The sequence below is a fragment of the Nerophis ophidion genome, linkage group LG10, assembly GCF_033978795.1.
Source record: "Nerophis ophidion isolate RoL-2023_Sa linkage group LG10, RoL_Noph_v1.0, whole genome shotgun sequence".
NCBI lineage: Eukaryota > Metazoa > Chordata > Actinopteri > Syngnathiformes > Syngnathidae > Nerophis > Nerophis ophidion.
The window spans coordinates 1,440,876-1,455,624 of NC_084620.1; the positions used below are offsets into that span (position 1 = coordinate 1,440,876).

General features: G+C 40.3%; 1 protein-coding gene across 1 annotated transcript in view; it reads left to right on the plus strand.

Annotated features, from left to right (window-relative positions):
- Window positions 1-14,749, plus strand: part of cd36 (CD36 molecule (thrombospondin receptor)) — a 39,513-nt gene that overhangs the window by 4,006 nt on the left and 20,758 nt on the right. The window contains exons 4-6 of the mRNA XM_061911848.1: window positions 6,789-6,944; window positions 13,458-13,549; window positions 13,647-13,696. Coding sequence (XP_061767832.1) covers window positions 6,789-6,944; window positions 13,458-13,549; window positions 13,647-13,696 — 298 coding nt within the window. The remainder of the gene's footprint in view (window positions 1-6,788; window positions 6,945-13,457; window positions 13,550-13,646; window positions 13,697-14,749) is intronic.

Consider the following 14,749-nt stretch of genomic DNA (forward strand, 5'->3'; position numbering starts at 1 on the left):
AGAAAGATCCCGAGCCTGGATTTGAACCCAGGACTGCAGGACCTTCGTATTGTGAGGCAGACGCACTAACCCCTCTGCCACCGTGAAGCCCATTCAATATTCAATATTCACAGTGTTACTATTCAAACTGTGTGTAATGTGACAGTGGCCAAAAATATTGATATAAATACATTTGTTAAGTGTACATGAGGAGAAGGCACAGACAGGGCGGGACGTTGTTTAAACTCTATTTATTTATACACATACACTATATCAGTGTTTTTCAACCACACTAGTGTGCCGTGAGATACAGTCTGGTGTGCCGTGGGAGATCATGTATCCATCCATCCATTTTCTACCGCTTATTCCCCTTTGGGGTCACGGGGGGCGCTGGCGCCTAACTCAGCTACAATCGGGCAGAAGGCGGGGTACACCCTGGACAAGTCGCCACCTCATCGCAGGGCCAACACAGATAGACAGACAACATTCACACATGTAATTTCACCTAATTGGGTTGCACACCAGTAATTATAATTCGCAATTCATGTGCCGTTGAGTGTCTGTACAGCGCAGGTAGCTAATTGCTTTGTAGATGTCAGGAACCTTGCCAAGCTTCCGTCAGTCTACCCCATAACAGCGGTAGCTACAAATGTAGCTTACCACCAACAGGTGTGAATGAATGATGGGTTCCCAGTTCTCTGTGAGCGCTTTGAGTATCCAACAATAGAAAAAAGCGCGATATAACTAATCCGTTATTATTATTATTATTATTATAGGTCGTGTGAGACGACGATGGTTTGTCGTGATAAAAACACGCAGACGACAGCGGGAGGCAGGGTGCAGGTAAAAAGGTATCTAATGCTTAAACCAAAACGAACAAAATCCGAGCGCCGCTAAGAAAAGGCATTGAAGCGTAGGCATGGCTATGCATAACAAAATTAAAACTGAACTGGCTACAAAGTAAACAAAAAAAACAGAATGCTGGATTACAGCAAAGACTTACTGCAGTGGTTCTCAAATGGGGGTACGAGTACCCCTGGGGGTACTTGAAGGTATGCCAAGGGATACTTGAGATTTTTTAAAAATATTCTAAAAATAGCAACAATTAAAAAATCATTAATAAATATATTTATTGAATAATACTTCAACAAAATATGAATGTGAGTTCATAAACCGTGAAAAAAAAATACAACAATGCAATATTCAGTGTTGACAGATGGATTTTTTTTTGGACATGTTCCATTAATATTGACGTTAAAGATTTATTTTTTTGTGAAGAAATGTTTAGAAGTAAGTTGATGAATCCAGATGGATCTCTATTACAATCCCCAAAGAGGGCACTTTAAGTTGATGATTACTTCTATGTGTAGAAATCTGTATTCATAATCGAATCACTTGTTTATTTTTCAACAAGTTTTTGGTTATTTTTATATCTTTTTTTTTTCCAAATAGTTCAAGAAAGACCACTACAAATGAGCAATATTTTGCACTGTTATACAATTTAATAAATCAGAAACTGATGACGTAGTGCTGTATTTTACTTTATCTCTTTTTTTCAACCAAAAATGCTTTGCTCTGATTAGGGGGTACTTGAATTAAAAAAATGTTCACAGGGGGCACATCACTGAAAAAAGATTGAGAACCACTGACTTACTGTGTGTGGAGCAGCAGACAGCGTCCACAAAGTACATCCGTACATGACATGACAATCAACAATGTCCCCACAAAGAAGGATGGATAAAGAAGACTCCGCACAACTTAGATAGTCTCAATTGCAAAAACAAATCATTACCGCTCAAGTAAGACATGAAACCATCCATTTAAAAAAAAAAAAAATGGATGGTTTCATGTCTTACTTGAGCGGTAATGATTTGTTTTTGCAATTGAGACTATCTAAGTTGTGCGGAGTCTTCTTTATCTATCCTTCTTTGTGGGGACATTGTTGATTGTCATGTCATGTACGGATGTACTTTGTGGACGCTGTCTGCTGCTCCACACACAGTAAGTCAGTGTTTTTCAATCTTTTTTTCAGTGATGTGCCCCCCTGTGAACATTTTTTTCAAAGAAGGATGGATAAAGAAGACTCCGCACAACTTAGATAGTCTCAATTGCAAAAACAAATCATTACCGCTCAAGTAAGACATGAAACCATCCATTTAAAAAAAAAAAAAAAAAAAAAAAAAATCCATCCATTTTAAAAAAAAAAAAAAAATAAAAAAAAAAAATGGATGGTTTCAACAAAACAGGAAAAAACCCACCAAAATAGGAGTACAAGACAAGGACCAAGACAGCAAATAAGTGCAAATAAGTCAAGGTGGGATGTGACAGGTGGTGACAGTACACCAACTTTGAGACAAGAGCTATAGTCATGCATGCTTGCTTATGCTTTAAAGTCATATTCAACAATTGCCAGAACAACTTTTTTTTTGTCAATATTGGCTGCTGAGTTTCGTTTTTCAATGATTTCTGCATTAGGATTTTTCCAATGAAAACAATGTGCCTTAGCGCAAAAAAAGGTTGAAAAACACTGCACTACATATATAAATAACAAAAAATATCAATAACCAAAGGAATGGTGTGTGACTATGTGTGGGAATTAACTGCTGAGTGTTACCGTTGAGTGTTGAGCGGGAGAGGCGGACGTCCAATAGGGGCAGTGCTGGCTCGTAGATCTGTGAGCAGGCAGGAAGTCGGGGGGGTGATAGCGAGGCGTCGAAGGTCAGTGTCTAGGCAAGAGGCGGCCATGGAAGCAGAGGGAAGGTGGAAAGACGAGACACACGGCTCGTAACGTGGTAACAAAGGCCAGGTGCAGGGAGGACACCGAGGAAGGACACGAGAAAACTCAACACGATGGTGGAGAAACACAGAGAGAGAATGCATAGAGCTTGTTTAGTCGGCTTACTGTACTGGAACAGATGACTACGTTCTGGCCCGGGATAGCAGGTTGTGCAGGCTTATGAAGGCAGGTCCTCTGATCAGCCACAGGTGCGCTGATTGCTGGTGGTTGATTGCAGTCGCTTGCTGCCGCCGGACTGACAGGCGCCTGGCGCGCTCCTGGAAGTGCACTCAGAGCAGCACACGCATGATTTACCAGGTTCTCCCAAATAGTAAACTTGAATTAGTAATCCTACTCATGCTTTTAATCATATTCAGTAATTATAGCTAACCTACTTGCAGTTTACAACCTTGTCAAATGACACGAAAGCATGTGTTAATCACAAAGATTATTTATTTAAACGTTAGGTTTTGGTCAGCCTGATTAGAAATATAATGATTAACTTAATTACTGCATAAGAAGGGATTAAAAAATAACTGAGAAAATACATTCACATAAAATGTTATGCTAAAATAAATAAACTGAATTAAAATCAATCATTTCGTTAAAGTAACTGTCAGTAAAATTAAAGTGCAAATGAAAATAAAGAATCACCACTTTGCTTGTGAAACTTCTTCATGACTTTAGCTCCAGACTTCTTCTTTTTGTTTGATATTGTCTCTGCTGCCACAATTGGTGGAAATGTGTATTACAACTGAGTGCCCATATGGACCACAGCTGAGAAAAGGATATTTTTTTGGCGGCCTTGACAACATGGCGTCCCAGCCATGTTGTCAAGGAACAACTGAATAGACTATAGAGGATCTTTGACTTGCAAGTGCTCCTGTCGTATAAATGATATTTGACTTGCATGTTTGCCTAGCAGTACATTCCTAAAAACAGCAAAGTGCATTCATCGTACAGAGGATTTATGACTTAGATTTTTTTGACTGGTATAGGTTTTCTAAAAACAGCTAGGATCTTTGACTTGCAAGTGCTCTTGTCAATGAGAAAATCTTTGACTTGCGTTTTTTTGGCCCGACTAGGTTTTTGAAAACAGCAGATCGCTCCTGTCATAGAGAGGATCTTTGACTTGCAAGTGCTCTTGTCAATGAGAACATCTTTGACTTGCGTTTTTGGCCTGACTAGGGTTTTGGAAACAGCAGAGCGCTCCTGTCATAGAGAGGATCTTTGACTTGCAAGTGCTCTTGTCAATGAGAAAATCTTTGACTTGCGTTTTTGGCCCGACTATGTTTTTGAAAACAGCAGAGCACTCCTGTCACAGAGAGGATCTTTGACTTGCAAGTGCTCTTGTAAATGAGAACATCTTTGACTTGCGTTTTTGGCCTGACTAGGGTTTTGGAAACAGCAGAGCGCTCCTGTCATAGAGAGGATCTTTGACTTGCAAGTGCTCTTGTCAATGAGAACATTTTTGACTTGCGTTTTTGGCCCGACTTGGTTTTTGAAAACCACAGAGTGCTCCTGTCATTAAGAGAATCTTTGACTTGCAAATGTTCTTGTCAATGAGAAAATCTTTGACTTGCGTTTTTTTGGCCCGACTAGGTTTTTGAAAATAGCAGACCGCTCCTGTCATAAAGAGGATCTTTGACTTGCAAGTGGTCTTGTCAATGACAAAATCTTTGACTTGCGTTTTTGGCCCAACTAGGTTTTTGAAAACAAAAGAGCGCTACTGTTGTGGAGAGGATCTTTGACTTGCAAGTGCTCTTGTCAATGAGAAAATCTTTGAATTTGCATTTTTGGCCCGACTATGTTTTTGAAAACAGCAGAGCACTCCTGTCACAGAGAGGATCTTTGACTTGCAAGTGCTTTTGTCAATTGAAAAATCTTTGACTTGCGTTTTTGGCCTGACTAGGTTATTGAAAACAGTAGAGCGCTCCAGTCATAGAGAGGATCTTTGACTTGCAAGTGCTCTTGTCAATGAGAAAATCTTTGACTTGCATTTTTTTTGGCCCGACGAGGTTTTTGAAAACAGCAGAGGGCTCCTGTCATTGAAAGGATCTTTGACTTGCAAGTGCTCTTGTCAATGAGAAAATCTTTGACTTGCCTTTTTGGCCTGGGGGTCGGTTTTTGAAAACAGCAGATCGCTCCTGTCATAAAGAGGATCTTTGACTTGCAAGTAGTCTTGTCAATGACAAAATCTTTGACTTGCGTTTTTGGCCCGACTAGGTTTTTGAAAGCAGCAGAGGACTCCTTTTACATATAGAGGATCTTCGACTTGCAAGTGCTCTTGTCAATGAGAAAATCTTTGACTTGCGTTTTTGGCCTGACTCGGTTTTTGAAAACAGCAAAGCGCTCCTGTCATAGAGAGGATCTTTGACTTGCAAGTGCTCTTGTCAATTAAAAAAATATCTTTGACTTGAGTTTTTGGCTTTGGGGTAGGTTTTTGAAAACAGCAGAGCACTCCCGTCATAAAGAGGATCTTTGACTTGGACGTGTTCTTGTCAATGAGAAGATCTTTGACTTGCATTTTTGGCCCGACTATGTTTTTGAAAACAGCAGAGCGCTCCTGTCATTGAGAGGATCTTTGACTTGCAAGTGCTCTTGTAAATGAGAAAATCTTTGACTTGCCTTTTTGGCCTAGGTGTAGGTTTTTGAAAACAGCAGATCCCTCCTGTCATAGAGAGGATATTTGACTTGCAAGTGCTCTAGTCAATGAGAAAATCTTTGACTTGAGTTTTTGGCCCGACTAGGTTTTTGAAAACAGCAGAGTGCTACTGTTGTGGAGAGGATCTTTGACTTGCAACTGCTCTTGTCAATGAGAAAATCTTTGACTTGCATTTTTGGCCCGACTAGGTTTTTGAAAACAGCAGAGCACTCCTGTCATAGAGAGGATCTTTGACTTGCAAGTGTTCTTGTCAATGAGAAAATCTTTGATTTGCATTTTTGGCCCGAGTAAGTTTTTGAAAACTGCAGAGCGCTCCTGTCACAGAGAGGATCTTTGACTTGCAAGTGCTTTTGTCAATTAAAAAATGTATGACTTGCGTTTTTTGGCCCGACTAGGTTTTTGAAAACAGCAGAGCGCTCCTGTCTTAAAGAGCATCTTTGACTTGCAAGTGCTCTGGTCAAAGAGAAAATCTTTGATTTGCATTTTTGGCCCGACTATGTTTTAGAAAACCGCAGAGCGCTCCTGTCACAGAGAGGATCTTTGACTTGCAAGTGCTTTTGTCAATTAAAAAAATCTTTGACTTGCGTTTTTGGCCCGACTAGGTTTTTGAAAACAGCAGAGGGGTCCTGTCATTGAGAGGATCTTTGACTTCCAAGTGCTCTTCTCAATGAGAAAATCTTTGACTTGCGTTTTTGGCCCGACTAGGTTTTTGAAAACAGCAGAGCACTCCTTTAAAAAAAAAAAAGATCTTTGATTTGCATTTCAAAATGGGAGCGCTCCTCTGTTCTCAGTTCGGCGGTTGTTTTTTGGAAACAGCAGAGCGCTCCTGTCATTCATGTAATCTTTGACTTCTGTTTTTGATTCGGCTGTAGATTTTTCAAAATTTGACCAGGCCTTTTAAAAAAAAAAAAGACTAAGTTTATGACGACATTATCATTTTAGTGAGTTTTATGTATGAGGTTTGAATGGACATTATGTACGACATAAAAAGAGTATTTCTAAAAAGAGCAGAAGAGTGTAGCTGCAGAGCTATTTCTGCTGATCAAAGATTCTTCAAGGGATTTGTTGTGTTTAAAAATGTTTTAAACACTGGACTTACTTTCTTTGTTTACCACAGAGTGACTCAGTGCTGTGTTGGCGTTCACACGGTCAGCAATCATTTAAGTTCTTCTTTTTTTTTAATACCCTCCAGCGAAGATAAGAGAACTGTCACCAAGCCTGGCGTTATCAAGCTAGTCAAGTTGGAAACGGTTATACAATTTGATAAAATGCCGTCTCTATCACCTTTATCTCATCCTATTCCTCCTCAATCAGCAGAAATGTGACTTTGTTGTTTATCTCGCTCTCTTTTTTTCTTCCTTAAATCAGGGGGCTTACAAGCTGGTTCCCAAACTGCTGCACCCCATACTGGAGACCTTGATCAAGTCCACTAAGTCCTCCTTGTTCCAGCGCCGCACCGTCAAGGAGCTGCTGTGGGGCTACCGAGACCCCATTTTTAAAGGAGTGGTGGGCCTGTTTACCACTGTAAGACCACGCACCGTCACAACACACACACACACACACACACACACACACACGTCTTATTACTTATTATTCCCTACAGTAAAGATCAGATGCTTCATGCCCTATCAAATATCCATTAATGAATGACAGGGGAAGTTCATATTCCTAGCCCTTTCCTGCTCCGTCACTGATAAGGAATCACAGTCCACCTGTGTTTATTTCATTTAGGCTTGAGGATTATTACTAATAAATTTAACATTTTTACATAGCTAGAGGCTAGCATAAAAACTGTTTACACCTTCTAAATATGTTTTTTAAAAAACATATTTCAATCAATCAATCAATGTTTATTTATATAGCCCCAAATCACAAATGTCTCAAAGGACTGCACAAATCATTACGACTACAACATCCTCGGAAGAACCCACAAAAGGGCAAGGAAAACTCACACCCAGTGGGCAGGGAGAATTCACATCCAGTGGGACGCCAGTGACAATGCTGACTATGAGAAACCTTGGAGAGGACCTCAGATGTGGGCAACCCCCCCCCCCCCTCTAGGGGGCCGAAAGCAAGGGATGTCGAGCGGGTCTAACATGATACTGTGAAAGTTCAATCCATAGTGGCTCCAAGACAGCAGCGAGAGTCCCGTCCACAGGAAACCATCTCAAGCGGATCAGCAGCGTAGAGATGTCCCCAACCGATACAGGCGAGCGGTCCATCCTGGGTCCCGACGAGCGGTCCATCCTGGGTCTCGACTCTGGACAGTCAGTACTTCATCCATGGTCATCGGACTGGACCCCCTCCACAAGGGAGGGGGGGACATAGGAGAAAGAAAAGAAGCGGCAGATCAACTGGTCTAAAAAGGAGGTCTATTTAAAGGCTAGAGTATACAGATGAGTTTTAAGATGAGACTTAAAAGCATTCTATCAATCAATCAATCAATGTTGATTTATATAGCCCTAAATCACAAGTGTCTCAAAGGGCTGCACGAGCCACAACGACATCCTCGGTTCAGAGCCCACAAAATGGGCAAGGAAAAACTCACAACCCAGCGGGATGTCAATATGAATGACTATGAGAAACCTTGGAGAGGACCGCAGATGTGGGTGACCGGAAGCAATGGACGTCAAGTGGATCCAGCATAATATTGTGAAAGTCCTGTCCATAGTGGATCTGACATAATAGTTAGAGTCCAGTCCACAGTGCGGCCAGCAGGAGACGGGTAAGCAGCGCAAAGACGTCCCCAACCGATGCACGGGCGAGCAATCCACCCCGGGTCCCTACTCTGGACAGCCAGCACTTCATCCATGGCCACTGGACCTGTGCCCCCCACCCCCTTCCTCAAGGAAGAGGGGAGCAGAAAAGAAAAGGCAACATAAATTGATTTGATTGATTGAAACTTTTATTGGGGCGGTATAGCTCGGTGGTAGAGTGGCCGTGCCAGCAACTTGGGGGTTGCAGGTTCGATTCCCGCTTCCGCCATCCTAGTCACCAACATTGTGCCCTTGTGCAAGACACTTTACCCACCTGCTCCCAGTGCCACCCACACTGGTTTAAATGTAACTTAGATATTGGGTTTCACTATGTAAAGCGCTTTGAGTCACTAGAGAAAAGCGCTATATAAATATAATTCACTTCACTTTAGTAGATTGCACAGTACAGTACATATTCCGTACAATTGACCACTAAATGGTAACACCCCAATAAGTTTTTCAACTTGTTTAAGTCGGGGTCCATGTTAATCAATTGATGGTAGTTAATCAATAACTTATTTCACTCAATAGAGTAGCCTTGAGAATGTTACACTGTAGATTACAGTATTTACCGGGATTCTCCAAGTGTCATTGTTATGGAAGTCACCCGGCCACTACAAAACGGCCTCGACATGAAAATACTTCCAATTTAGAACTGAGCTTCCACGTGCAAAAACCGTGGGCGTAAATTGTTCTGCCCAAAGTTGTTGAACTTGACAGTTACAACCATTTGCCGAGTTATTAGCATTGCTTCAGCGTCGCCATTTCACATCATTCAGACCAAAGGCTCCTCAATGTCGTGGAGCTGATTATGTCCGACGTGAAGCGCATCGACAGGGTTTCTCTCCGCCTCGCACTGCCCAGACACCCTACTGAAATGAGATCTTCTTATTTAAACGGGGATAGCAGGTCCATTCTATGTGTCATACGTGATCATTTCGCGATATTGCCATATTTTTGCTGAAAGGATTTAGTAGAGAACATCCACGATAAAGTTCGCAACTTTTGGTGCTGATAAAAAAGCCTTGCCCTTACCGGAAGTAGCAGACGATGACGTCACAAGGGTGAGGGCTCCTCACTTTCTCACATTGTTTTTAAATGGGAGCCTCCAGCAGTAAGAGCTATTCGGACCGAGAAAACGACAATTTCCCTATTAATTTGAGCGAGGATTAAATATTCATGGATGAGGAAAGTTAGAGTGAAGCACTAAAAAAAAAAAGGCGACGGCTCCAGGAGACGGCAGTGTGAGCGATTCAGATGTTACTAGACACATTTACTAGGATAATTCTGGAAAATCCCTTATCTGCTTATTGTGTTAATAGTGTTTTAGTGAGATTATAAAGTCATACCTGAAAGTCGGAGGGCTGCGGTGAACGCCAGTGTCTCTGAGAGAAGTCAGTGGATCAGGAGCCAAGATCACAGCTGCCTTTTTGACAGCTACAGGAGGAGGTCGCATAATCCACCCAAGTCTCCGGTAATATCACAATCTTCCCATCCAAAAACTTGCTGGATGATATTGATAGCGAAGGACTAGAAAAAAAAAAAGGCGATTGCATTGGGACGGATTCAGATGTTTTTAGACACATTTACTAGGTTAATTCTGGGAAATCCCTTATCTTTCTATTGTGTTGCTAGTGTTTTAGTGAGATTAAATAGTACCTGATAGTCGGAGGGGTGTGTCCACGGGTGTCTTGAGGCCAGTGTCTGAAGGAAGTCACGGCGGATACAAGGTAGGCGCAAACTCCACAGATCTCCAGTAAGAGGCGACTTTTTAACACAATTTTCTCCCCGAAACCTGCCGGTTGACAAGTGGTCGGGAACCATCTTCACTTGACCGCTCTGATCCATAGTAAAGCTTCACCTCCGGGAATTTTAAACAAGGAATCATTGTGTGTTTGTGTGGCTAAAGGCTAAAGCTTCCCAACTCCATCTTTCTACTTTGACTTCTCAATTATTAATTGAACAAATTGCAAAAGATTCAGCAACACAGATGTCCAGAATACTGTGTAATTATGCGATGAAAAGAGACGACTTTTAGCCTGAAGTGGTGCTGGGCTAATATTTCCTAACAGTCCGGGACGTCACACGCACGCGTCATCATTCCGCGATGTTTTCAACAAGAAACTCCGCAGGAAATTTAAAATAGCAATTTAGTAAACTAAAAAGGCCGTATTGGCATGTGTTGCAATGTTAATATTTCATCATTGATATATAAACTATCAGACTGCGTGGTCGCTAGTAGTGGCTTTCAGTAGGCCTTTAAGTGGAGCGCCGATACTGGGACGTCTCGCTCCTCGTATCTTTGACGTCACTCACAACGTCAAAGGCCAATGTGGAGACGTGTTATTGACGAGGCAGGTGTGGAAGATGAAGTCAGTCTTGTAAACCAGACGGTAAGGGAGTTGAGGTGGAAAGGTTTGCTAATGTGTTTCTATTTTTTCATCCAAAACAACTTGTAATTATGTCTAAAAAATAAATCTCATCAAATTTACATTTGTGTCAAATAATATAGAAAGTGTTTCACACAAATTGAGAATTTTTTTTTTTAGCAATGGGTTAGGGCAGTGGTTCTCAAATGGGGGTCCGCGTACCCCTGGGGGTACTTGAAGGTATGCCAAGGGGTACGTGAATTTTTTTTTAAATATTCTAAAAATAGCAACAATTAAAAAATTCTTTATAAATATATTTATTGAATAATACTTCAACAAAATATGAATGTAAGTTCATAAACTGTGAAAAGAAATGCCCATCCATCCATCCATCCATCATCTTCCGCTTATCCGAGGTCGGGTCGCGGGGGCAGCAGCCTAAGCAGGGAAGCCCAGACTTCCCTATCTCCAGCCACTTCGTCTAGCTCTTCCCGGGGGATCCCGAGGCGTTCCCAGGCCAGCCGGAGACATAGTCTTCCCAACGTGTCCTGGGTCTTCCCCGTGGCCTCCTACCAGCTGGACGTGCCCTAAACACATCCCTAGGGAGGCGTTCGGGTGGCATCCTGATCAGATGCCCGAACCACCTCATCTGGCTCCTCTCGATGTGGAGGAGCAGCGGCTTTACGTTGAGTTCCTCCCGGATGGCAGAGCTTCTCACCCTATCTCTAAGGGAGAGACCCGCCACCCGGCGGAGGAAACTCATTTCGGCCGCTTGTACCCGTGATCTTATCCTTTCGGTCAGGACCCAAAGCTCATGACCATAGGTGAGGATGGGAACGTAGATCGACCGGTAAATTGAGAGCTTTGCCTTCCGGCTCAGAAATGCAACAATGCAATATTCAGTGTTGACAGCTAGATTTTTTGTGGACATTTTCCATAAATATTGATGTTAAAGATTCCTTATTTTTGTGGAGAAATGTTTAGAATTAAGTTCATGAATCCAGATGGATCTCTATTACAATCCCCAAAGAGGACACTTTAAGTTGATGATTACTTCTATGTGTAGAAATCTTTATTTATAATTGAATCACTTGTTTATTTTTCAACAAGTTTTTAGTTATTTTCATATCTTTTTTTCCAAATAGTTCAAGAAAGACCACGACAAATTAGCAAAATTTTGCACTGTTATACCCATCCATCCATCCATTTTCTACCGCTTATTCTCTTTTGGGGTCGCGGGGGGCGCTAGCGCCTAAACTGATGACATAGTGCTGTATTTTACTTCTTTATCTCCTTTGTTTTCAACCAAAAATGCTTTGCTCTGACTAGGGGGTACTTGAATGAAAAAAATGTTCACAGGGGGAACATCACTGAAAAAAGGTTGAGAACCACTGGCCTAGTGGTTAGAGTTTGGTAGGTTGTGAGTTCAAACCCCGGCTGAGTCATGCCAAAGACTATAAAAATCATTAAACGGCAACATTTAGTATGGGGAACACAGATTCACCATTAATTAGTTGCTTATTAACATGCAAATTGGTAACATATTGGCTCATAATTAGTCATTATTAAGTACTTATTGATGCCTTATTCTGCATGGCCTTATTATACAACCAGTAGGCCATTAACTAAGAGTCTTCCCTCCCTCAATAACCTCAGAATTTTTGCTTATTAGTAACCCCTAACCCTTATATGTTCCCCTAGTGTCCAAATAACTCTAAATTAAGTATTTGTTACTTTAATTAGCAAATTATGAATGGTAAATATGTTCCCCATACTAAAGTGTTACCCAAGAAACAAATAGTTTAACCCAGATACCGTGATTAATCCGTAGCCCTAACGCAGGGGGTCACCAACACGGTGCCCGCGGGCACCAGGTCGCCCGTAAGGACCAGATGAGTCGCCCGCTGGCCTGTTCTAAAAATAGTTCAAATAGCAGCACTTACCAGTGAGCTGCCTCTATTTTTCAAATTTTATTTATTTACTAGCAAGCTGGTCTCGCTTTGCTCGACATTTTTAATTCTAAGAGAGACAAAACTCAAAATAGAATTTGAAAATCCAAGAAAATACTTTTTTATACTTGGTCTTCACTTGTTTAAATAAATTCACAATTTTTTTTACTTTGCTTCTTATAACTTTCAGAAAGACAATATTAAAGAAAAATACAACCTTAAAAATGATTTTAGCATTTTTCAAACAACAATTTTTTGTTGTTGTAAAGAATAATGAATACATTTTAATTTAATTCTTCATTTTAGCTTAAGTTTTTTCGACGAAGAATATTTGTGAAATTTTTCTTCAAATTTATGATTAAATTCAAAAAAATCTTTAGGATCAAATTTAAATCTTATTTCAAAGTCTTTTGAATTTCTTTGAAAATTTTTGTTCTAGAAAATCTAGAAGAAATAATGACTTGTCTTTGTTATAAATATAGCTTGGTCCAATTTGTTATATATTCTAACAAAATGTAGATTGGATTTTAACCTAGCTAAAACATGTCATCAAAATTCTAAAATGAATCTTAATCAGGAAAAATTTCTAATGATGATCCATAAATTCTTTTTTTTAATTTTATCAAAAAGATTCAAATTAGCTAGTTTTTCTCTTCTTTTTTTCGGTTGAATTTTGAATTCTAAAGAGTAGAAATTGAAGATAAACTATGTTTCAAAATTAAATTTTTATTTTTTCGTCTTTTCTCCTCTTTTAAACCGTTCAATTAAGTGTTTTTCTCATCATTTATTCCCTACAAATATATTTACTAAAGGTAAATTGAGCAAATTGGCTATTTCTGGCAATTTTTTAAAGTGTGTATCAAACTGGTAGCCCTTCGCTTTAATCAGTACCCAAGAAGTAGCTCTTGGTTTCAAAAAGGTTGCTGACCCCTGCCCTAACGTGACCACTAATGTTCCCTGCAGTATAACGGCACCTTTGACGGCGACTACAACATCTTCAGCGGCAAGGACGACATCACTAAGGTGGGCATGATCGACAAGTGGCAAGGGAACAAGTAAGCAGCAATGAATATGAATAATAATTATAAAAATAAGTTGCGTTGATGAAGATAAATATATTTAAACCCGTTTTTTTTTTGTTTAACTTAACAGCAGCCTCAGTTTCTGGGACGACAAGTACTGCAACATGATCAACGGCACAGGTGAGGCTCTCACTCAAAAGTATTGATACTCCGATACTAAGTTGACACCGACAAAATCGATACATGCTATTGTTTCCAGTATCGTTATTTTTCCCTCCGCGGCGTCAATTTCTTTTTTTTTTCGTCCCGTCTCAGGCAAATCACATAGTTGATGTAGATGCCCATATCGCCTGTCCAAATATACTTTATAAAAGAGAAATGTGGGCTACTTCTCTTGTTGCCTTATTTGTATTTGACTTTATTATTAAATGTAGTTATGTTATCATTTGGTGCAGCCGGGTCAGAGCAGGAGGGGATAGAAAGACAAAAACAAAGGAAGACGGAGGGGGAAATAGTGGGGACAAAAGGGGGATAAGACAGAGGGACAAAAACAACAACAGCAAACACAACAACAACAACAATAGAACAACATCAGCAAATAGGATATGTACAAATATGATAGTAAAAGTGATAGCAAAGAAGTAGATGGTCAAATAAATAATAGTACAGAAATGACAATGAACATTAATACACTACAAAATGGATTAATACAAATACCACTATTGATTATGAATAATAACAATAATTTACCTCTATTATCAACAATACAATTGTTCAAATGCAACAATATATATATTTGTAATGATAACCTTATCAATCAATGTTTATTTATATAGCCCTAAATCACAAGTGTCTCAAAGGGCTGCACAAACCACAACGACATCCTCGGTAGAGCCCACGTAAGGGCAAGGAAAAACTCGCGCCGGTGGGACGTCGAAAACGATGACTATGAGAAACCTTGGAGAGGACCGCATATGTGGGCAACCGAAAGCAATGGATGTCGAAAGGATCTAACATGATATTGTGAAAGTCCAATCCGTAGTGGATTGGACTTTAAATAAAGAAGAAAGCAGATAAACGCAGGGGAAGAAAGAGGAGCCAGCTATATTAACCTTGTAGATTGTTATAGTCAATTTCATCAAAAGAACGCCTGCCGTTTAAAAAAAATATCCATGTTTCCATATATTTGGATATTCGTATGAGTTTGTGACAAATGTGAATTTGTTAATTGTC